Source organism: Mercenaria mercenaria, chromosome 4 (assembly GCF_021730395.1).
Source record: "Mercenaria mercenaria strain notata chromosome 4, MADL_Memer_1, whole genome shotgun sequence".
Lineage (NCBI taxonomy): Eukaryota > Metazoa > Mollusca > Bivalvia > Venerida > Veneridae > Mercenaria > Mercenaria mercenaria.
The window spans coordinates 76,577,204-76,602,936 of NC_069364.1; the positions used below are offsets into that span (position 1 = coordinate 76,577,204).

Sequence of the window (25,733 nt, forward strand, 5' to 3'; positions counted from 1 at the left end):
TCTTATTCAAGAGTTTGAAAATAAGCAGCATCAAAAGAGAAAAAAAATAGAACAGAAAAAACCCAGAAAATCCTCCTTGTTAAATCGATCATTTTTAAAGCAAAACAGTTCTTAAAACAAACGAAAACTTGTGTATATTTTTAGCATAAAATATACTTATTTGAAAGAAAAAAACGACTTAATTTTTCATACTTTGATTTTTTTTCAAAAATACGTTTTAAAAAGGGGGGCCGAAAAAGGAGGACGAAATGACCAATTTGAAATCGCCGAGGGGGACGAAATAACCTAATCGGGGACGAGTTGACTTGGGGGAACGAGTTGACTAGCGGCCGAGTTGACTGTACTGTAAATATATTTGAACAGCCAAAATCATGGCGACGTTGGATTTCCAACGCTGAGATAAAATTAAACATTTGTGTGGACTTATATATATTTATTTGGTCATGGGCTGTTATAAATCATTTATACGCAAAATAAACGAAATTAAAGACGTGCGAAGTCGGTAAGTTAACCATAATTTTCATACTACCTTCCATTTTTGTTTTAATAATTTTGTTTTGTTTTGCATTTTAGGCAGTGGCTAGAGAACCGGAATCGGTTCCCTAGACAGCGAACTTATTCGTCCGGAACCGGTTCTCTAACCATAATACCGTGCATAGGCTAGGGAACCGGAATTTTATAACACTGCCGAAATCCACTCTGTTTCTGTAAGTATCATGCATATATTATCTTAATTAATTTTACCATTCCCGTTATCTGCGTTTACTGTCTCTAAAAGTCTACTCGCCGCATTCCGTGTCTGCCATATTAATTGGAATGATGTAAACTAGTAGGAAATGAAAGCGTGAAAACTACTTTGTCGTTTTTAAATGTTATTTGTTTAAAAGTTGAACAAAACATGCGCGCATGTACATGCAATGTTTAAATTATTTTTTTTTAAATAGTATTAATTTGTATTTTCGTCATTACATGTTTATAGATGTACAAACAAATTTAATTGCCATTAAAACTTCTTGCAGATTATCTGATCCGTTTATGTACTGGTTTGTAACACCTCAGCATTATGCACCTGTCAATATTTTGCCCGCCCGGGGGAGCGGCGGGCATAAACAGGACTTTAGACAGAAGACCATTCCCGACAGGCGGGAATTTGACAAACATTTGATGTACCAACCAGGCTCTAGGGTGGGATTTAGACAAAAAAGGTTGTCTCTAGGGTGGGGATTTAGACAACAAAATTTTTGAAATGTCAAATTCCCCTGGGTCAGCCCGCCGCCCCCCCTGATGGGCAAAATATTGACAGGTGCGTTACACTTTCAAAGATATGTGATCAATACAAATTAACAGAACTTACTTAGTTTGTTTTGATTGTTTCTTTTATTGTATTGTACCTTTTAAGTTTAAATTTCAAGTTTATTTCGGCTTGCTCCAATGCCGATGATTTCCGCATTCATTTGTACAAGTTCATCTTCCAATATGGCGGACAGTATGCGGTGAGTACACTTTTGGAGACATACGGTAGTAAACACAGATAAATGAAAGGGCATAGCTAGCTTGCTGAAATGGTGAAAATAATTAAGATAATAACATGCATGACACTTTCCAAAAGAAACAAAGTGAATTTCGACAGCTTTATGCATAGAAATAAAATTCCGGTTCCCTAGCCTATGCACGGTAATTTGCTAGAGAACCGGTTCCGGACGAATAAGTTTGCTGTCTAGGGAACCGATTCCGGTTCTCTAGCCACTGCCTTTGTTTTAAGGTTCTTGTCAACTCTTTGAAACCACCCCTCGGGTGATTTTTGTTTTAGTTTTTTACGCCACATATACCTTGGTTTATAATATACAATATACCAAACTATTCATAATAAGTAGAAGAAACTTTCAAGATAGGTTGTATTTCATTGAACGGCACATTTAAATTCATTTTTGTCCAATATCACATGTACTTTTACTGTTCATGTTCAAATTTGTAGAAGATATCAACCTTCTTTTTCAAAAGTATTTTGTCATTACTTTTATGATTATTGTGTGTCTAACACATTTGTCCAGGTACTCCGAGACTTGAATATGTTACAAACAATGTACATTTTAAAACAATACAATAGTTGCAAAATGAAAGTAAAAGTAGAACTGTCAAAAGGTTATTAATACAACCCGGCCCGGACCGGCCCAAACAACGGAAATAGCCGATTCTTTTTGTACAGAAACCGCCGGAAACTTACGGACGGAAGGCTAATATCTTACATTCTGTCACTTATATATTTAGAAGATAAAGTCATTTATTTATATTTATAATCAAAGCTTTATAATCACCGTAAATCACGTTCTCTTGTAGACCAACAGGCAATATTTCTAATTTAACGGGCACTTATTAAGATCACATATTTCAGGTGGGGATTATCGTGGAAAATATAAGATCTACAATACATATAATCTTAAAATGAGCATTTTATGCGATTTGAAGGGCAGTGCATGCAAGCTGCATGTCTTCAAAGCTTCAGATTTTTACGGTCCTGGACTTTCAGATTCACTAATCTTGATAATCGTCGCACATTTCACATCAAATTGGAATAATACAGAATTTTAAGACACTGTTTCCAAAGAAAGCATAGCGGTAAGACGAAGGTAGAAAGTGCACTAAGTATTATTATCATAATTTTGTATCTGTATGATTTCGAGTATACGAAAGGAAGCACTTAATGTTTTACTGGGATACATGTTTTTTCTGTGTTTTATCATTCTTATACTTTATGCAGGTGTTTGTTTTCAAATCACTGTCAATTGCATGTACTTAATATGCCATGCCCCACCCGTTACCGTGATCAAAAAAGCTGTTGAAAACATGCGTTGAACTCTGAAAGAGTTTTATAACTATGTGTTGCAGCCGTATTACGGATGGATGAGACTATTTTAAAATGCTAATTAAAATGATCTTCAGTTATTATAAAATTATCTACAAACTTATTCATTATTTCGTCCTTCACTGAAATAAAACGACCCTTTTTCACCGTAGGAAAATCAAATAAATATCCATTACAAATTAACTAACTGTTTCCTTAAAATTACTTTCCGAAATCAATTTTCTGCTGCTAATTCAATGAATTCGTTGACATTGCTCGACAATCAAACATATATTTATATTTTATATATTTTCATATGTGGTCTACAGCTACGACTGGCACAATGTTTCTTATGCCGGGAAAAAAATCTAATTATTGATTATTCATATGTTTCAGTATTACTTTCATAGTGTTCCTTTGTGTTTTTTGTTGAGCCTTGCTACCTATCAAATCTGTTTATGTTAGAAAGTTTACAGTTTCTTACGGAGGATCTGAGTTTAATTCTTCAGTTTCAATGTTTAGGTTAACTGAAAGGAGAAAAGTTTACCTAAACGCAAAACTTAACCAACAAATCTGATATTTTCTGGGTCCAAAATGGGCCATAATTCTTGCAAAAAGCAGGGTGGAGTTATGTTTCTTGCTGTTCAGCGTCAGCTTTTGATGGTGAACATGTGTTGCAACTTTTGAAGCAATAGCTTTGATAGTTAAGAAGAAAAGCTGCCCTAAACACAAAAACTTAACCAGACAACGCCAACACCAACACCGAGGCCGATCAAGTCATAATCAAATCATTTCTTAAAAAAAAACCAGATGAGCTAAAAACTTAAATTATCATATACTTTTAGATTATATTTCCCCTACCCCCATTTTCACGCAGTCATTGTACATCAGTATTTTACCCTTCCACCACCCCCCCCACCACCTTCCCCAAAGAAAAACACAAAATAATTGTTTGTATTTAATGGGAAATAAATTTCATTTTAAGTGTATTTTCCGATTCCATTTCTATTTTTATTCCGGTTACACGTGTAAACCTGATTGCATGTTACACACAAACTGAAAGCGAAACAAAAAAATGATACGTCTTATTAAACATTTTCCTGCTCGATCGTTCTCCTCCCCATAGATTTTTTTAATTATTTGCAAAATGATCCTGAAATGTTTTTCTAATAAAATAAAATTATAAAATTTCTTAACTACCGTGTTCATTTTCACGGTGTGGTGCTATGAGAATTAGGAATTTTAAGCACAGATAGTATTTTCCCCGCGTTTTTCAACCTAGTCTGTAGCATTTATTTTGCAGCCTTTATTTAACGGCTTTCTGCATTATTAAATAATTTGTTGTATTCGGTGTGAGCCCGTTTCAACTGTTTCATAATCGTTAAATACAATTTTCCCCGGAATCCGAAGATATTAGTTTGAGCCCAACTGGCTACAGCGCTCAATGAAGGGAGAAAGTTGTCAATTTCTTACAGAGAGCCTGTGCCTACTTGTCGACAGGTTGTGTAAGCAGACCGCCTTGACAAGTTTCAAGTTTTATTTCATTAAACCAGAAGGTCATAGACCCACATACATCATATATACACGGCAACAGTGAACATTTAATCATAACACAATAAACAAATAATTCATATAATATGACAAATCCAACATCTCCAACAATACATGTATATCTATGCTTCAATCTGACATATCAGCAAAATTCAGCAAAGATTTAAATCTTTCCGTATTAACGTATGAATGCTATCTAAAGGTATCTATGCTAGATTGAGATATATAATGGTGAAAATGATCTTGATTAAAAACAAAAAGAAAACAAAATATCAAGATCATTTTCAAGTTAATGCACTACACAATTGATATAATTGTTAGGTGTTGAGAAACGGTGTAAACACAACACAATTAATGGTTATCTAATGCATTTATAAGTACAATAATTTATTCATTTCCGTACACTTTTAACTTCATGTTGTTTTGACTACAGGTGCATATTTCGACCAACTTAAAAGTCAGAATTAGCAGGGAATAATTATTTCTTGTTTTGTGGTTTTATGCCCGTTTTCGTCAATATTTTTTTTTTACATTATGAGCACTAAACTCTTTTTCTACAGGATCTTACAACTGTCCCATTGAATATTATTAGTCACAGATAGAGTGACCAAACCTATGATCGCTCGATTGACGGGCGAACGCTCCAACCCTTGTGTCATTCGGTCCAACAAGGGGGTGGGGGTAATTTTTGAGTGGGTGAATCAGAAAAGAGACTATTTTCTCTGGGTTAGTTGTATTTGAAGTTTCAATTATTTTAAAATCTGAACTGCACATGTTCAAAATGGATGAAAGTTAACATTGTGTGAATGGTTGTATACTGATGTTGAAATACCTTGTAGCTCGTCCCGATCGTATTTTTTTTAATTCTGTGTTAAAAGATATGCTTGTATTGTTTAATATATGAAAGAAAGAACAAGCATATATGATTAAAAGGTGTTTACATGATCCTTAAAAAATTATAGGGTGCCTAGCCTAGCTAAGCTACTAAAGTGGGCTTGGATCCGATAATTGTACTGTTGAAATATCAGTTTTCGAATCAAACCCTGACAGTATTTCGGGAAATTACAAATAATAAATAAAAATTTACATATAATAAAATTGTTATAAAGTCACATAGTCTAAATAATTGTACTCGAGAGTTGAATATTGTTAATATATATTTTTTGACTTGTCGATATCCTCCTCTCTAGGTAGACAACGTAAAATATCAAAATGTAAAATCGGTCTACCCGAGGTCTCATTATTTAGACTAAAAGTCACATAGATCTAATGACTGTAGTCCAGATATTTAGATATTTAGCTTCTCCGAATTTTGGGAAAAAAATGAGGCGGGTAGGCACTTTCTATTTATATGCCCCCCTTTGATAAAAGGAGGGATAATATGATAAGATAAATTTTATTTTTGAGTCAGCAAGACATGTAAGCACTCCAGGTGCTTTTGAATCGACTACCGTATGTATTAACAAATTAATAAGGAACAAAAGTAAAACAAGCTGAAAATGAAAGGCATGATTAAAAGAACTATGAATATTAAAAGGTCTATTTTGTATGAAATAACCTAAAAAATATCTATCACAAAGAGTGAAAGACAAAACATAAGTTGACATAGCACAATCAGTGAGATCTGGTTTATATAACAAACCTAAAGACATATACTAGCACATGACAGAAGCATAAGATGACATGGCAACATTTTAAATGTATTGCTGATAGATTTAAAAAAAAAAACATGTAATAGCTGCTGTTCTAGGTTGATGACCTATAAGCTGCCATAAGAAAATAAATAGGGGTGTAGGGCTTTAAATATTGTTTCGCAGATGCCTGTCGGTCGCTAGGTATGTAGACCAATCCGTTTCTGGATGATAACTCAAGAATGCTTGGACTTAGAATCATGAAAGTTGATAGGGTGGTTGGTCATAACCAGCAGATGATCCCTATTAGTATTAATTTTGAAATCAATAGGTCAAGGTCACAGTGACCCAGAACAGTTAAACAGTTTCCGGATGATAGTACTTATTGAGTACATGACCCCTACTGACTTTGTGGTCACCAGGTCAAAGGTCAAGGTCACAGGGGCCAAAGTTAACTTTTTGCATGAAGGCACTTTACTCGCGAACCACTGCACCCAGGACCTTTAAACTTCACATGCTAATAGTACCTATTGAGTACACGACCCCTGCTGACTTTGGGGTCAAAAGTCAAGGTCACGGGCCAGAAGTCAAGGTCACGGGCCAATGTTAACTTTTTCCATGAAGGCACTTCACCCGCGAACCATTGCACCCAGGACCTTCAAACTTCACATGCTAATAGTACTTATTGGGTACACGACCCCTATTGACTTTGGGGTCACCAGGTCAAAGGTCAGGGTCACCAGGTCAAAGGTCAAGGCACTGCGGGGGGGGGGGGGGCTCTTGTTTTATGATATTTTACGTTTTTCATTTTTAGCTCACCTGTCAGGAAGTGACAAGGTGAGCTATTTTGACCGCTTGATGTACGTCGTCAGTCGTCCGTCGTGCGTAGTGTGTTGTGCATCGTCCGTCAACAATTTCTAAAAAAATCTTCTTGAAAACCACTGGGCAAAATTACACCAAACTTCACAGGAATGATCCTTGGGTGGCCCCCTTTCAAAATTGTTCAAAGAATTGAATTCCATGCAGAACTCTGGTTGCCATGGCAACCGAAAGGAAAAACTTCAAAAATCTTCTTGTGCAAAACCACAGGGCCAAGGGCTTTGATATCTGGTGTGTAGCATCATCTAGTGGTTCTCTACCAAAATTATTCAAATTATCCCCCTAGGGTCAAATATGGCCCCGCCCCTGGGGTCCCAAGTTTTACATAGACTTATATAGGAAGAAAAGTTTAAAAAATCTTCTTGTCTGAAACCACAACACTTAGAACTTTGATATTTGGTTTGTAGCATTGTCTTATGGTCCCCAACCAAAATTGTTCAAATTATACCCCATGGGTGAAAAGAGGCCCTGCCCTGGGGGTCCCAAGTTTTAGATAGACTTACATAGGAAAAACTTTGAAAATCTTCTTGTACAAAACCACATGGCCTAGGGCTTTGATATTTGGTATGTAGCATCATCTAGTGGTCCTCTACCAAGGTTGTTCAAATTATCCCCCTAGTGTCAAATTTGGCCCCGCCCCAGGGGTCCCAAGTTTTACATAGACTTATATAGGAAGAAAAGTTTAAAAATCTTCTTGTCTGAAACCACAACACTTAGAACTTTGATATTTGGTGTGTAGCATTGTCTTATGGTCCTCAACCAAAATTGTTCAAATTGTACCCCATGGGTGAAAAGAGGCCCTGCCCTGGGGGTCCCAAGTTTTAGATAGACTTATATAGGAAAAACTTTGAAAATCTTCTTGTACAAAACCACATGGCCTAGGGCTTTGATATTTGGTATGTAGCATCATCTAGTGGTCCTCTACTAAGATTGTTCAAATTATTCCCCTAGGGTCAAATATGGCCCCGCCCCGGTGGTCACATGGTTTACATAGACTTATATAGGGAAAAAAGTTTAAAAATCTTCTTGTCTGAAACCACAACACTTAGACCTTTGATATTTGGTTTGTAGCATTGTCTTATGGTCCTCAACCAAAATTATTCAAATTGTACCCCTTGGGTGAAAAGAGGCCCTGCCCTGGGGGTCCCAAGTTTTATATAGACTTATATAGGAAAAAGCTTTAAAAATCTTCTTGTCTGAAACAATACGACCTAGGCTTTTGATATTTGGTATGATGCATTGTCTAGTAGTCCTCTACCAAAATTATTCAAATTATGCCCCTGGGGTTAAAAGAGGCCCAGCCCTGGGGTCACTTAGTTATTATATGAGTTATATAGGAAAAATACTTAAAAAATCATCTGATCCTATTTCCAAGACTGTTTAATTATAATTACCTGATGACCCCAAGTAATATGATGTCACTTGACTGTGACCTTGACCTACTGACCTACTTTCTTGTTTTTTAAGATACAGCCTTGAAATTTTGATGACATACACAGTTTTGCACTCAAATCGTAAAACTGAATTTCATTGACCATGAATATGACCTACTGACTTTCTTAATATTTTTAATTATTTCCCTTTTATGTTACTATAAATACCTTCTTGTCCTTAAGTGCAATGATAACAGGTGAGCGATATAGGGCCATTATGGCCCTCTTGTTCATCATATATATGTAATGTAAAACTGTACACGTTATGGTGTATTTTTATAAGACTACCCAGTAGCAGAATGCCTGGCCTGCATTATAGCAGTGAGGTAACTGTAAGCCTGACCTATATGGTTTTTAGCTCGACTATTCATAGAATAGTAGAGCTATTGGACTCGCCCATGCGTCGGCGTCCGCGTCTGCGTCCGCGTCCCGATTTGGTTAAGTTTTTGTATGTAAGCTGGTATCTCAGCAACCACTTGTGGGAATGGATTGAAACTTCACACACTTATTCACTGTGATAAACTGACTTACATTGCACAGGTTCCATAACTCTGTTTTGCTTTTTTACAAAATTATGCCCCTTTTTTGACTTAGAAATTTTTGGTTAAGGTTTTGTATGTAAGCTGGTATCTCAGTAACCACTTGTGGGAATGGATTGAAACTTCACACACTTATTTACTGTGATAAACTGACTTACATTGCACAGGTTCCATAACTCTATTTTGCTTTTTTACAAAATTATGCCCCTTTTTCGACTTTGAATTTTTTGGTTAAGGTTTTGTATGTAAGCTGGTATCTCAGTACTCACTTATGGGAATGGATTGAAACTTCACACACTTGTTCACTGTCATGATCTGACATGCACAAAGCAGGTCCCATAACTTTATTTTGCTTTTTTACAAAATTATGCCCCTTTTTCAACATAGAAATTTTTGGTTAAGTTTTTGTATGTAAGCTGGTATCTCAGTATCCACTAATGGGAAAGAATTGAAACTTCACACACTAGTTCACTGTCATGATATGACATGCAGTGCAAAGGGTCAATAACTCAACTTTGCATTTTACAAAATTATGCCCCTTTTTCAACTTTGGAGTTTTTGGGTTAAATTCTTATATGTAAGCTGGTATCTCAGTACCCACTAATGGGAATGGATTGAAACTTCATACACTTGTCCACTGTCATGAGCTGATAAGCACTATGCAGGTTCCATAACCCTATTTTACTTTTTTACTAAATTATGCCCCTTTTTCGACTTTCTTATTCATTCAAGCGACAAGCTGTTAAATAGTCGAGCGTTGCTGTCCTCCGACAGCTCTTGTTTATGCATCCTGTAATCAATTTCTTTATTAAGAATTAAGTATTTTTATGTTTAAATATTGTACCATAATATAGATATTAACTTGCTTACCTTCATTCTAATCAGCGTTTTGTGTAAAAGCGCTGTTGCTTATAAAAGCAGTGTCGTTGTTTAAAAGCATTCCAGTTTTTTGTTGTTGTTTTTTTAGCTCACCTGTCACATAGTGACAGGGTGAGCTTTTGTGATCGCCCTCTGCCAGTCGTCCGTCCGTCCACAATTTCTTGTGAACACGATACAGACCACATTTTGCAAGCGATTTTGATCAAATTTGTACAAAACTTGTATTGGCATATTATCTTGGTTCCTTTCGAAAACTGGCCAGATCCCATTATGGGTTCTAGAGTTATTGCCCCTTAAAGGGCCAAAATTTGTGTGCGTGCGTCAACAATTTCTTGTCTGCACGATAGTGGTATCATTTATGATTTTGTTAATCCCCCGCCACAATTGGTGGGGGGTTATAGGAATGTTCTCCGTCCGTCCGTCTGTCCGTAACACTTTCGTGTCCGCTCCATATCTCCTAAACCCCTTGAAGGATTTTCATGAAACTTGGGTCAAATGATCACCTCATCAAGACGATGTGCAGAACCAATGAGTCAGCCATGCCGGCTCAAGGTCAAGGTCATAACTCAAGGTCAAAGGTTTGAGTCTTCCATTTTGTGTCCGCTCTATATCTCCTATTTTTTTTTTTATTTCATCGCTCTTCGCTCGCTTCAATAAATGATGATTTGAAGAAAAAAATATTTTAATTTTTTTTTCGCTCGCTCGCCCCAAATATTTTTGAAAAAAATCCGAAGAACAAGGCATCAATTTGGTGTGGCCTAAATACAAGTTTTAAAGAATGTAAAGATAATGTGTTGCGTCAGAACATTTGGTACAGAGAAAGTAATGAGAAATAAAAGAAATCCCCTTTAAGCATGCTTTAATATGGCATTCCCTATCCATAAACACAAAATAAGAATTTGTAGTTAAATTATTATTAAATATTCTCTGAAAATTATTGCTTTTTATCTCAACTTCTACGTATTTTCATAGTAGATATTATGTTAGTCCCAATCTGTCCCTTGAGGGTCTGCCCGCAAAGTCACTAGCAATGGCGTAATAAAGGTGCTTCTATCTTCGAGGCATGATTGCTACCGTATTGATGATTTAGTTGATTAATTTTGCGTATATAGCAAATTTTTTCTTGTGCATAGATTTGTGCAAAACTTGAACACATCATGAGCATTTTGCAATAGATCTACCCAAAGAAAGTCTTTTTTTCTTTATCAGATGTTGGAAATAATCACAGAAATGTCTAGATTTGCATTTTGTGAGGATGCATCACAAGTTCAAAATACCTAGTATAATACTAGGCAGTAAACTTAACTTAGTTACAAGATTTCAGTTTGAAGATATTTTTTTATCTGAAAAAGAAAAAAACTCAACCCAATGCTGTTTGCCATGTTCTTATTAACCTTTACCCTGCTAAATTTCTAAAATTGACTGGTCCATCATTCAGTTTGGGCAGTACCATCTATTATTTGAAGGGATGTTCATTGAAAATTTGCAGACTAATAGTGAACAGTGCAGACAAAGATCAGCCTACAAGGATGTGCAGGCTGATCTTGGTCTGCACAGGTCACAAAGGCAAAGTCAATTGCAGCCAGCAGGCTAAAGATTATGAGACACTGTGTAAAATAGGTCAATACACTTCATAAAAGGAAGATTAAACATATAGAGCACTTGAACTACAATAGGGAAGTGGTCACATTTACATGATTGTTCATTATAATATATTTCTGAAACTAATAATATTATATCTGATACACAATCAATTATTTTGAAAGAAATACATTAGTTTTCGACATTCTTCTGTATATATGTCATTATACCTTTAGGAAATGTAAAAACTTAAAAGTCTGTAACACATCTAAGATCCAATGGCAAAGTATCTGCCACCAGCATTTCCAAGAATTTTCAGGAATATTCAAGAGATCATGGTTCATTCGTTCATAGGATAGTTCAAGCAACTGGCATCATTAGATGAAAAAATAGAAGTCAAAAAATTTATACTACAAAAAGCTTTAAAAACTTACAAAAAATGTGAAATATTTTATAAAGAATAATGAAAGAACAGAAGTTGAAAAATTGAAAAAATGACATAACTTCTCTGACTTTGATTCAAACCCTTGGCTGAAGTCAATAGCTTACCAATTACACCACCATGACATTGGTTAATAAAGCACAGGTCATGGTAGTTAATATACAGATATTATCAGAATACAAAAATACAAATGTATTGTGTAATATCCCAGTCACACATACGGCACGGATAACTATGTCTAGCCACGGATAGAAACGTAGTAATCCATATCGATCTGTACCTGAGCCGTACCTTAACGTAGTAATATGTATCAATCCGTACCAATTCGTACGGCTCAGGTACGGATCGATACGGGTTACTACGTTTATATCCGTAGCTAGACGTAGCTATCCGCGCCGTATGTGTGACTGTGGTATAAAGGAAAACAGCCAAAAATAATTTAATATGAAGAATAATGAGTTCAAGGCAGTATCAATGGTAATTGTTGTCACAATAGCTGTTGATTTATTTTATGTGTGTTTAATTATTTAATATGGCACAGTTCTTTTTACAGGGTTTGGACATAATGGTATAACTTCATGTTGGTTTGAAGATTCACCCAAAATGGCCAGGCTGGATTTGAAAGAGAATGCATCAGATGATACCAATCATCCAGTGGAATTAGAAGGTAGTATTTAAAGATGTTTATGGCTCACCTGAGCTTAGTTCTGGCTGCCATAACTTAACTGACGCTGTTTTTATTTTCTGATGGTCGCGTCCATTAGCAGAGATCCGTAACAGCATATAAACAGCTCTGAGTTGAAATTTTTTAGCTAACCTGAGCTAAGTCAAGCAATTATTGTGTTCCCTTGCCAGTTTCCTTTAATACATATTCTTTGGTAAGAACACTCAAAACTCATACTACATAACTAAGTTAGATAATAATTATTGTTGAAGTTAATGTAAATTATGACTTATTTTCATTTTAGAAAATTCAAAGTTAGGGATGGGGCCAATGCTCTTAGGTGGGGGTAAATTTGCTGTAATGGTTAAAGAAGGGGGAAATTCATACCGAATTAAAAGTGGTATTTTTGATGAAAATGTTAAATTTCAGAAGAAAATATAAATGTATAAGTTGATTGTACTAAGAAGTTTAGATTTCAGGGCCTCCACTGGGCATCAGAAATGTGTAGCCACTTTTTGAGCGAAACTGCTGAATTGAAACTGAATTGCACAAATTTGTCCATATTTTAATAGAATTCTTGTTGCCACTTTCAAAAGATCTGTAGCCTGTTCTTTGAATTTGTAGCATTTGACTACATTGGCAATTGGCAGAGGAGGCCCTGAGATTTACATGTGGTAAGAGTTTTGGCTGAAAAGTGCAAAAAATTAAAAACTTGAGTTATTGGGATCACCTTGTTTCTATTGCCAATCATCATGCATTGTCAACAATATGACTGTTTACACTCTAGATGTGACAGTTATAGCCCAATTTTAATGAAACTTGGTCAGGATATTACCCTAAATAAAATATCAGGTGACCTCTACTGGGCCTTCAGGGCCCTCTTGTTTAAACACTCCTGTAATAGTCAATAAAATATCCATAATATTTCAGTAGACCATTGCAAAATGGGTAAATAAAGAAGATTTAATATCCAATACTTAGATACTCAATTATGAAATGCCTGAAGATTATGTATGTGTTACAGAGTCTCAAGATACATATTCTACTGATACAGAAGTTCAGTTTGACGAGGCAGAAAGAGAGTTGTGCATAGGCATTGGATCGGAGACAGACACTGAATGTGATGCAGATCCATATGATGAAATATCAGATTGTGATTCAGAGACATGTGATAGTGATATACCATATACAATTCTTCAAATACCAGCAATGAATATTCCAAACAGAGAAGAGGATTCATTGATTACATTGAGTAAGGAAATAAATTTTGTCAATGTAAACCTTTACCAGAATATTTATGTCACCAGATATGAAGTATATGTAGGCTATATTGGAGTCTTACATGTTCGTCCATTGGTCTATCAATCTGTGGTATTTAACGGCTGGGAAGATTTGCATAAAACATGCATTGTTTGTGAACCTCATCAGACAGCATACAGAGCACACAATTTTATTTATTTATTTGGGTTTTACAGCACACCAACACAGTATAGGTTATATGGCGCCAAACAGGACTACAAATTTTGGTTCCACATCTCATTTACATCGAAATAAAAACATGAGGTATGGAATCAAAATTTGCATACCAGCTGGAATCACAGAGTTACTGCAAAACCAAGTGTTAAGACACTATTAGTCGTCTCTTACGATCATGCAAGGGTAAGGCAGTGGTTCCAATTCTTTTCATACACAGATCGTCCCAGAACCACATGGGGCACAACCCAGGTCACTAGCTCTGAGGTCAAGGTAACACTCAAGAGGTCAAACATCAAATTGTTTATCGTCATGTCTGCTCCATATTGTCTAAACCACTTGGAAGATTTTCATAAAACTAACCACAATAGTTTACCTCACCAAGACCATGTACAGAACACAATCCAGGTCATAAGATCAAGGTCACTCAAAGGTCAAAGGTAAGTAGCTTAACTTTGTTTCTTCTTCATATTTTCTTAACCCTTGAGAAGAATTTCATTAAACTGGCTTTAGTTCTTAACCTCATCAAGAGGATTTGCAATCCAGGTTGCAAGGTCATGATCACAATTGGAGGTCAAAGGTCAAAAAGCTTTGTTTTTTGTCTGCTCTGTGTCTTCTAAACTGCTTGTATGTTTCTCATAAAACTAGCATAGTTTACCACATGAAGACAACATGCAGAGCACATGACCTTGGTTGCAAAGTTCAGTGTCAAGGTCACACATAAAGGTCAAAGATCAAATAGCTTAAATTTGTGTCCACTCTGTACCTTCTTAACCACTTGAATGAATTCATAAAACTGGAATCATTTGTTAGCCGTATCAAGATAACTTGCAGTGTACAGCCCAGGTCCAAGGTCAAGGTCTCACTTTAAAGTCAAAGGTCATGATCACAACATCTTACTTTCCTTCTATCAAAGTGGTGTCTGGGGTTAAAATTGCCTTTAGTGATAGCTGTAGTTTAGTTTGATGAGAAATATACTTAATACATTTCATAACCTGTGTATTTAGCTAGGGTAACATTTAATTTGGACATCCCTGTTAAAATATATAATCTTAGTGACAGCCATACTGTGTAAGGTAGGTAGAAACTTAATTAACTGACTTACACACATAAAAGTGAATTTTCATTCAGCCATTTTTATACGCACGTCTCTGAAAGAGCTGGGCGTATTATGTGAACACCCGTGGCGGGCAGACGGTCGGCATCCAAAAGCATGTCTGCTCTCTTAAGTCGAACAGTTTTCATCTGATCTTAACCAAACTTGCTGACAATGTTTGTGGGCATAATATCTCGGCCAAGTTCAATAACCACCCAAATCGCTGTAGGCCCTCTTGGATTTTGGCCCTTGAATAAACTCTAAAATCTGCTAATTTAGCTTTGTCGGCCCTATGAGTCGAACAGTTTTCAGCCGATCGTCACTTAACTTGGTGACTATGTTTTTTGGCATAATATCTCAGCCAAGTTTAATAATCACCCAAATCGCCCCAGGCAGTCTTGGATTATGGCCCTTGAATTACTCGAAATCTGCGAAATTAACCTTGTCCATTCAAACAGTTTTGATCCGATTGTCAATTACATCCCACATGGAACCTCACAAATCCCTTGATTCCTTCTTACTCTTTTTAGCTCACCTGTCACATAGTGACAAGGTGAGCTTTTGTGATCACCCTTCGTCCGTCATCAGTCCGTGCGTCCGTCAACAATTTCTTGTCTGCATGATAGTGGTTTCATTTATGATTTTATTTTAACCAAACCTGCCTACAACTTGTATCACCATAAGATCTCGGTTCCTTTCTTGAACTGGCGAGATCCCTTTATGTGTTCCAGAGTTATGGCCCCTGAAAGGGCCAAAATTAGCTATTTTGACCTTGTCTGCACAATAGCAGCTTTGTTTATGATTTGATTTTTACCAAACTAGCACACAACTTGCATCACCATAAGATCTTGGTTCCTTTCTTGAACTGGCCAGATTCCTTTATGGGTTCCAGAGTTATGGCCCCTGAAAGAGCCAGAATTAGCTATTTTCCCCTTGTCTGCACAATAGCAGCTTCATTTATGATTTTATTTCAACCAAACTAGCACACAACTTGTATCACCATAAGATCTTGGTTCCTTTCTTGAACTGGCCAGATTCCTTTATGGGTTCCAGGGTGATGGCCCCTGAAAGGGCCAGAATTAGCTATTTTGACCTTGTCTGCATAATAGCAGCTTCATTTATGATTTGAATTTAATCAGACTTGCACACAACCTGTATCACCACAAGATCTTGGTTCCTTTCTTGAACTGGCCAGATTCCATCATGGGTTCTAGGGTTACGGCCCCTTAAAGGTCCAAAATTTGCTATTTTGGCTTTTGCAGCCATTTAGAGACTTCATTTATGGTTTGATTTGATACAAACTTGCAAAAGCTCTTCAACAACAATAAATCTTGGATTCCATGACGAATCTGTCAGATCCAGTCGTAGGTTCCAGAGTTATTGTACCCCCCGACAACAAAGTTGTAAGGGGGGGTATACTGGTTTCAGGTTGTCTGTCTGTCTGTCTGTCCGTCTGTCTGTCTGTCTGTCTGAGACGCAATCTTGTGCGCTCCATCTCTCCTTATCCCCTTGACAGAATTTAATGAAACTTCACACAAGTGATCAGTACCAACAGTAGTTGTGCATGGGGCATGTTAGGTTCTTTTAGAAAAAAAATTTGCAGAGTTATGGGACTTTGTTTTTTTGTTACTAAACGATATACATAGACACAATCTTGTGCGCACCATCTCTCCTCATCCCCTTGACACAATTTAATGAAACTTCACACAAGTGATCAGTACCAACAGTAGTTGTGCATGGGGCATGTTAGGTTCTTTTAGAAAAAAAAATTGCAGAGTTATGGGACTTTGTTTTTTTGTTACTATACTATATAGACTGACTGGACCAGTCCTCGCCCAGAAAAGGCATTTAAATTGCAATATTTTTATTGTAATACTATATATCAACTTCTTTGCCTCGTCAGTTCTACCCAGGCATTTCCCCATTCAAATGACCCAATTTTTAGTGAACACTTACATCCGGGACTTTGAAAATCGGGCATAACACCACTATACTGTTTCCATCGTTTTTCCAGGTGGTCAGGACCCATGCTCGCCCAGTGGTTTATTTTTAAAAGAAAACCATTTATGTATTAAATGACAAGATAAACATTTAGTCTAATCTATCAGTATTCTCAACAACATATTTACTCCTGCAAAAAGCATGATAGTTATACAATAGAAGTTATCAAAACGTATTTACTGTAAAAACTAATGATGCAGCATTCTTGCCTAGAAGTTATGGGTAGGGTGCAGACGAATCACAAAATTGCATAAACAACATTTTTAATTACATTTAAATAAACTAGATGTGAAAGAAGATGGTAAAATTGTCTGTAATTGTTTTTGCCCTGGAAGCAGCATTTCGAAAACAATTTTGACAGCCCGGAGTCGACGAATATTTGCTGATATAAAATCATTATTTGGTCTGATAGTTTGAAATAAACTACATAAAAAGTTCATACTATGTTTAACCTTTAGTTTTGCAACAGTTTTTAACCAGTGTTTTTGAAAATATTTATTTTAAGTCATGTTTCTTTTTGGCCACTTTCACTTTTTGGTTTCACTTTCCCTTTTATTTTCGTCTGCTATCGACCTTGACCGGAACCGGAGACTCTTCAAAAGTGAGGACAGAAAGTGGGACACAAAGGGTACAAAAAATAAACAACACATCTGATAAAAATTTGCATCTTTATTACACAATCTGGCATCAAATTAAAAAATGTGCGAGCATGTGCCTGGGCGAGCATAGGTCCAGTGACTCTACATAGACACAATCTTGTGCGCACCATCTCTCCTGATCCCCTTGACACAATTTAATGAAACTTCACACAAGTGATCAGTAACAACAGTAGTTGTGCATGGGGCATGTTAGGTTCTTTCAGAAAAAAAATTTGCAGAGTTATGGGACTTTGTTTTTTTGTTACTGTACTATATACATAGACACAATCTTGTGCGCACCATCTCTCCTCATCCCCTTGACACAATTTAATGAAACTTCACACAAGTGATCAGTATCAACAGTAGTTGTGCATGGGGCATGTTAGGTTCTTTCAGCGACAAAAATTGCAGAGTTATGGGACTTTGTTTCTTGTTAACATACTATGTACATACAGTCTGCATATGCAATCTTGTTCATGCCTAATCTACCAAACCCTTACACACAATTTAATGAAACTTCACACAAGTGATCAGTACCAACCCTAGTTGTGCATGGTGCATGTTACATTCTTTTAGATAAATATTCTGCATAGTTATGGGACTTTGTTTTTTGTTACTTTACTGTATACATACAGTCTATATACATACAGTCCACGTAATTATGCAATCTTGTGTGCGTCATATTGCAATGTACTGTGTCAGTGCATGCGGGGGGTACATTCATCACCTTTAGTGATAGCTCTAGTTTTATATCTGATTACCTCCCCTGATTGTAATCAAAATCAATTTATATCAGTAAGTACTTACAGGACTTATTTGAAATTTTATTATTGTTATTAGTTGGACTGAGACAATCAGGGTAGATAACTATGGACTGATTTTATGTCAAATTACCTCCATTTATTTCAAATTAAAATGGGTATATCTCCGTAACTAATGAAGATATTGATCTGAAATTTCATTTTTGTCAACAGGTGGACTTGGACAATCAGTGAAGATACATATTGACTGAATTTATGAAAAATTACCTCCCTTTTTTATCTAAATGAATACACCTTAGCAACTTCTAATGAGATTGGTTTGAAACGTTATTTATGTCTTCCGTGGTAAGAAGGGGCCTCCGTGGCCGAGTGGTTAGAGTCGTTGACTTCAAACCATTTGCCCCTCATCGATGTGGGTTCGAAACCTCATTTGGGGCGTAGAATTCTTCACGTGAGGAAGCCATCCAGCTGGCTTACGGAAGGTCGGTGGTTCTACCCAGGTGCCCGCTCGTGATGAAATTATGCACTTAGGGGCACCTGGGGTCTTCCTCCACCATTAAAGCTGGAAAGTCGCCATATGACTTAAAATTGTGTCGGTGCGACGTTAAACCCAACAAAATAAATAAAAAATAAATCCATGGTAAGAAATATTCATATTAGATAACTCTTGATTGAACATTTATAGGTATGAATACTTTACTAATATATTGCTGAATAGGCTTGTATTCTGTATCTTCTACATGCATATACCAATGCATGATTACCTCCCCTGATTTTAATAAAAATGAATTTATCTCTGTAAATATTTGTAGAACTCATTTGAAAATTCATTATTGTCTTTAGTTGGACTGAGGCAATCAGGGTAGATAGTTATGGAATGATTTTATGTCAAATTACCTCCCTTTGTTTCAAACTATAATTGGTGTATCTCAGTAACCAATGAAGATACTGATTTGAAATTACATTTGTGCCATCAGATGGACTCAGACAATCAGGGTAGATAACTTTTGACTGAATTTTTGACAAATTACCTCCCTTTATTTTATGTAAACAAATATATGTCGGGGTTCGCACAGGCCTTGAAAACTCCTTGAATTTGATGGTAGTCCTTGAAAACTCCTTGAAAATGACAAAAACCCTAAAAAACCTGGAAAAGTACTTGAATTTTGAAAAAAACTCCTTGAATTTGACCTTTCCCTCCTTGAAAATATTCTTTCCATAACTTTGCTTTGCTAAAAGAATTTATAAGGCTTAAAATAAATCGGAGAAAATGAAAATAAATTTGTGAAATTGCAGGATCGGGTCACTCGTATGCTATTATAGTGGTCTACGGCCACACTTTATCGATATTTACAGAGTGCTATTTCTACTCTATCACCGTTTGCATGTTTCCGTTTCCGTTTAAAAAAATACGGGGAATAATAACTCGCATTTTTTTGCTATTTTCAAGTGTTTCCAGTGAATTAAAATGAGTAAGAAAAATAAACATGTTAACTCAAGTAAGTGGGAGACAAAGGACAAATATAAACAGTGGCTGAAGCCCTATAGAGCAGACAGAACGAAGTGTATTTGTACGTCGTGTGACAAAATTTTGACGTATCATTAGTGGGAGTGCGCTAAAAAATCACAAGAAAAGCGTTAAACATCAGCAAAATAGTGAATCACATCAATCTAATGATCGAATAACGTCATTTTCAAAGGTGTGACAAGTGATGGTTGTTTTATTTTTGCATTACATAATTAAAGTTGTTCAGATTATGTCATGGTTTTGAAAAAAATAGTGCTTGAAAAATTGTAAAAAGTCCTTGAAAAGTACTTGAATTTTGTCTCTGATATTCTGTATGAACCATGTATGTCAGCAGCGTCTAATGAGATTGGTTTTAAATGTTATTTATGTCTTCCAGGGTAAGGAATAGTCATGTTAGTACAAAAATGCAGCATTTGAGCCTAGGACTCTCAAACTTGGTATGGAAATTGGCCCTGACTAGGTCAAAAGGGACTGTTACAAGAAAATGTTTATCCTGATGATATTTAATGTGTATGCCTATGTGCTCTATGTCAAAACTTGATCATATTATTTTGAGCAATGGTACTCAGGTGAGGATTACAGGGCCATCATGGCCCTCTTGTTTTGGGTTAACAAGGCATAAAACATCAACATTGTTAACTTTATGATACATAACTGAATATTTAGATGGGCATATTTTGTGAAAGTCTGGCACTCTTGTTTAGCTTGACAATTTGAAGAATAAGGAGGACTGTGTACTCATTCTGGCATTGGCATCAATGTTGCCATTGCCATGATTGAATTTAGATTTAAGTTAATACAAATGTAGCAATTTTTTCATTTTTCGCTTGACTTTTCGAATAAAACAATAGAGCTACATGTTTTGATAAAGTCAGATGTCTCTTTTACTATAAAAGCTATTGACTTTAAACTTGAAATAGTTATTTACTATCAAAGTCTACACCAGGAGAAACAAACCTCATAACTGTGGTTTGAATTTTGAGTTTTGAGTTATGCCCCTTTTTAACTTAGAATATTTTGGTTAGAGTTTTTGATTAAGTCAAATATCTCTGTCATTATCAAAGCTTTTGACTTGAAACTTAAAGTAGTTAGTAACTATCAAAGTTTACACTAGGAGAAATAATCCCATAACTCTGATTTGAATTTTGACAGAGTTATTTGGGTTAAAGTTTTTACTGGCAAAGCTCTAATTCAGAGTCAAGCACTTAGAAAAATTGAGCGTGCTGTCTTATGGACAGCTCTTAGTGTTCTTCTTCATCTTCTTTACTACTGCCACATTTACTATCAGTCTTCACATAAGGGTTGGTCTTGGTAAGGGGTAGACATCTGAAGATAAAGATCGCTGGAGTCAAATATTATAAAAAATCTGTTAAAGTTATATTGCTAGCTGCTTAATTTCACTATATCTTTTCAACTACTGCCCCTAAAATTCTCAAACCTTATGTTAAGAAATCTTAGTAAGGGGCATGGCAGTTGTCTTTGTTTAGACTTTCATTTCGACTTATAACTCGTAATGTTTCTTAATACTGCTATCCCTCATACATCCACTTCTTTTCTCCTACCTCGACTTCCTCTACCCTACTTCCCCCCCCCCAGACACACACAACTTGCATTGCTTAATAGATTCCAGCCTACCTTCCTTCCCACTGAGGTACATTATTCTTACAATTAATTGTATCATATATATATATATATGTTGTTTAGCATCCCTCAGACACCCTGCCTCCACCAAACACATGCACATACACACATAAACACACACTGCTAAACTTGCAAAGTTTTTTTATTTTCCTTGAATGTCAGGTAATTTCAGGGTAAGCCATTTGTCTGCCCCCTTGCTTCCATCGTCCATAGTCCACAATTTACATAAACATCTCCTTTTCTGAAACTACTTAAGAATTACACCAAACTCAGCCTGTAGCATCATGGCTAGGGTTTGGCCTAATTTTGTTCAGATGGTTTTGCTTGATGCCTTTGGGGGCTGCTAGAGCTAAAAACAGAAATACCATAAACAGCTTCTCATGACATGCTTGATAGATCTTCATCCAACTTGGTCTTTAGCATTATTATAAGTACCTCTCTTCATTATATTCAAATAGGGGCAAGCCCCTTTTAGGAGCCACTAGAGTTAAAAGTAGAAAAGCATTTTAACAGCTTCTCACGAAGTTCTTGATGGATCTTAATCGAAAGTTCTTGGTTTGTAGCATTCTAATAGAGTCCTATGTTAAATTTCTTCAGAGCTGCAGCTAAAAATAGAAATATCTTTAAATGATGTCTTCCTTGAACCACTAACTTAGGCTGTAGTGTCTTTGTAATGTCCTTTCTCAGTATGTTCAAATGGGGCCACTTGACCTATTTTTAGCTCACCTGAGCACAAAGTGCTCAAAGGTGAGCTTTTGTGATCGCCCTGTGTCCGTCGTCCATCTTGGATGAGTTCGATATTGGGTCATCTTGGGTCAAAAACTAGGTCACCAGGTCAAATCAAAGGAAAAGCTTGTTAACACTCTAGAGGTCACAGTTTTGGCCCAATCTTAATGAAACTTGGTCAGAATGTTACCCTCAATAAAATCTTGGACAAGGTTATTATTGGGTCATCTTGGGTCAAAAACTAGGTCACCAGGTCAAATCAAAGAAAAAGCTTGTTAACACTTTAGAGGTCACAATTTGGGCCCAGTCTTAATGAAACTTTGTCAGAATGTTACCCTCAATAAAGTCTTGGACCAGTTTGATATTGGGTCATCTTGGGTCAAAAACTAGGTCACCAGGTCAAATCAAAGGAAAAACTTGTTTACACTGTAGAGGCCACATTTATGACCATATCTTAATGAAACTTGGTCAGAATGTTAGTCTTGAGGCTGTTTAGGTCAGATTCAAATCTGGGTCAGGTTGGGTCAAAAACTAGGTCACTAGGTCAAAGCAAAGAAAAGCTTGTTAACACTCTAGAGGCCACATTTATGACTGTATCTTCATGAAACTTGGTCAGAATGGTAATCTTATGATTTCAAGGTCCAGTTTGAATCTGGGTCATGTTGGATAAAAAAATTGGTCACTAGGTCAAATTAAAAGAAAAGCTAGTTTACACTTTAGAGGCCACATTAATTATACCATATCTTAATGAAACTTGGTCAGAATGTTAATCTTGATGGTCTTTAGGTCAATAGGTCAGGTGAGCGATACTGGGCCTTCATTGTCCTCTTGTTTTTTAGATTTTTAATACTAAACCACGATTCAATATTTTTTTCATACACATATTCAAGGTCAGATAGTCAAGTTCAGGTGGTTTACTTAAGGTCATTATGGCCCTCTTGTTTGTTTGAACTAGTGCCATATTTTCTAGGTCGATTTTGAAGATTGTGGAAAAATAGACGTAGATAAATTTTTATTTTCTGATCTTGAAATTGATGTGCTGTTGATTGTATACATATTATATGCATTGCAATTTAAGCAAAATATGACATTTGATTGACATAGCAAATTTTCAGTGTGAGAATGTGTAAGACATAATCATGTTACTATGTAATTTGTTTTCTTCATACTTTATGAAATTAGTAAATAGATGGGTTTCAATTTTGTGGTGTTTTTTCACCATTGAATGATTTTCTTGTTTATCTTCCAGAAGAAATTCCTCAACCTAACTATCCAGAAAGTGTGACTAAGAAAGGAAACATACCCACAATAGTTTCCTGGGACTTAATAGAGATAGGTAACTTAAGGGTTCTACACATGAACATTTTATATACACAATATAAAATGTAGATCAGTTAATTGAAGTAGAATCTACATAAGTAAACACAGAACCAAACGTTCTGAATTTTTAGAATTTTTTTTAAAAGACTTTATTTTATTGATACCATATTACATGTAAAACTGAGTATAACATTTTGATAATATTGCATTGATCTGGCAATCATTTTGCCCATGGAAACATTGAAATAATGGTATAAAGTGCTATTTTTAATAGTAAAAAAAACATATAGCTAGCTGATGATAAAGTTCATATAGATATTTGCATAGATAAGCCACAGACATTTGAAGAGTGGAAGTTGCCAATGCCACATGAGGTATCTGGCTATGAGCAGTATAGCAGACAGGAAGAGATCCAGTCTGATTCGACCACAGTCGCTGAAAAGCTGCAAGAACAATCAGAAGATGAAACATGTATCACTTTAGACACAGTAGAAGAAAAGGATAGTGGTTTGTATTATTTTTAATTTCGTTAAATTGTGTCAGTTGTAGGCCATACTTTAAACTGCTTGTTTAGCTTGCTGTATCTATGTTCCTGTCTTTGAAGGAAAACAACATGCGTTGTTGTTAAAATGACAAGATGTGGGTTTTTTTGTCTTTGCTAGTTATCTTGATATAGCTTGAAAACTCTAGATAATTTTGATATCTTTTATTCTGCAGATAACAAAGAAAAGGGGGTAAATGAAGCAGAAATTAAAGGAGAATTGCAAGCAGCTATAGACTTTGTTGATTCAAAGGTAAGGAGAGAAAAAGAAACAGCTTTGTATAAAGCATAATGTAAACATGATTGTAACTATGAAACTTACTACATAATGTATTAAACCAGAATGCTGTGCTAGAATGATAACTTCATTTGTGTTTGTGCCATATCTGGATAATATTGTTAATGATTACTCAAGGAAGTTGTTTACTCTCTTTTTTTTTTTAGCTCACCTGTCACAAAGTGACAAGGTGAGCTTTTGTGATCGCGCAGCATCCGTCGTCCGGCGTCCGTGCGTGCGTCAGTCCGTAAACTTTTGCTTGTGACCACTCTAGAGGTCACATTTTTCATGGGATCTTTATGAAAGTTGGTCAGAATATTCACCTTGATGATATCTAGGCCAAGTTCAAAACTGGGTTACGTGCCGGTAAAAACTAGGGCAGTAGGTCTAAAAATAGAAAAACCTTGTGACCTCTCTAGAGGCCATACTTTTCAATGGATCTTCATGAAAGTTGGTCAGAATGTTCACCTTGATGATATCTAGGTAAGGTTCGAAACTGGGTCAACTGCGATCAAAAACTAGGTCAGTAGGTCAGATAATAGAAAATCCTTGTGACCTCTCTAGAGGTCATATTTTTCATGGGATCTGCATGAAAATTAGTCAGAATGTTCATCTTGATGATATCTAGATCAAGTTTGAAACTGGGTCAGGTCCAGTCCAAAACTAGGTCAGTAGGTCAAATAAGAGAAAAACCTTGTGACCTCTGTAGAGGCCGTATTTTTCATGGGAACTGCATGAAAATAGGTCAGAATGTTCATTTTGATGATATCTAGGACAAATTCGAAGCTGGGTCACGTCCGGTCCTAAATAGGTCAGTAGGTCAAATAATAGAAAAACCTTGTGACCTCTGTAGAGGCCATATTTTTCATGGGATCTGCATGAAAATTGGTCAGAATATTCATCTTGATATCTAGATCAAGTTCGAAACTGGGTCACGTCCGGTCCTGAACTCGGTCAGTAGGTCAAATAATAGAAAAACCTTGTGACCTCTGTAGAGGCCATATTTTTAACTGGATCTGCATGAAAACTGGTCAGAATGTTCATCTTGATGATATCTAGGTCAGGTTTGAAACTGGGTCAACTGCGGTCCAAAACTAGGTCAGTAGGTCTAAAAATAGAAAATCGTTGTGACCTCCCTAGAGGCCATATTTTTCAATGGACCTTCATGAAAATTGGTCAGAATGTTCATCTTGATGACATTTAAGTCATGTTCGAAACAGGGTCATGTGCGGTCAAAAACTAGGTCAGTAGGTCTAAAAATAGAAAAACCTTGTGACCTCTCTAGAGGCC

General features: G+C 36.1%; 1 protein-coding gene across 4 annotated transcripts in view; it reads left to right on the forward strand.

Annotated features, from left to right (window-relative positions):
• Nucleotides 1-334: 334 nt before the first annotated feature.
• The window catches only part of LOC123552200 (uncharacterized), a 173,674-nt gene continuing 148,275 nt past the window's right edge, over nt 335-25,733 (forward strand). The window contains exons 1-6 of one of the 4 annotated variants that reach the window (XM_053541721.1): nt 335-502; nt 12,331-12,444; nt 13,466-13,693; nt 23,555-23,641; nt 23,941-24,132; nt 24,343-24,419. In XM_053541721.1, coding sequence (XP_053397696.1) covers nt 12,381-12,444; nt 13,466-13,693; nt 23,555-23,641; nt 23,941-24,132; nt 24,343-24,419 — 648 coding nt within the window. In that variant the 5' untranslated portion in view covers nt 335-502; nt 12,331-12,380. The remainder of the gene's footprint in view (nt 503-12,330; nt 12,445-13,465; nt 13,694-23,554; nt 23,642-23,940; nt 24,133-24,342; nt 24,420-25,733) is intronic. The other 3 variants (XM_053541723.1, XM_053541722.1, XM_053541724.1) reach the window with 3 other exon arrangements.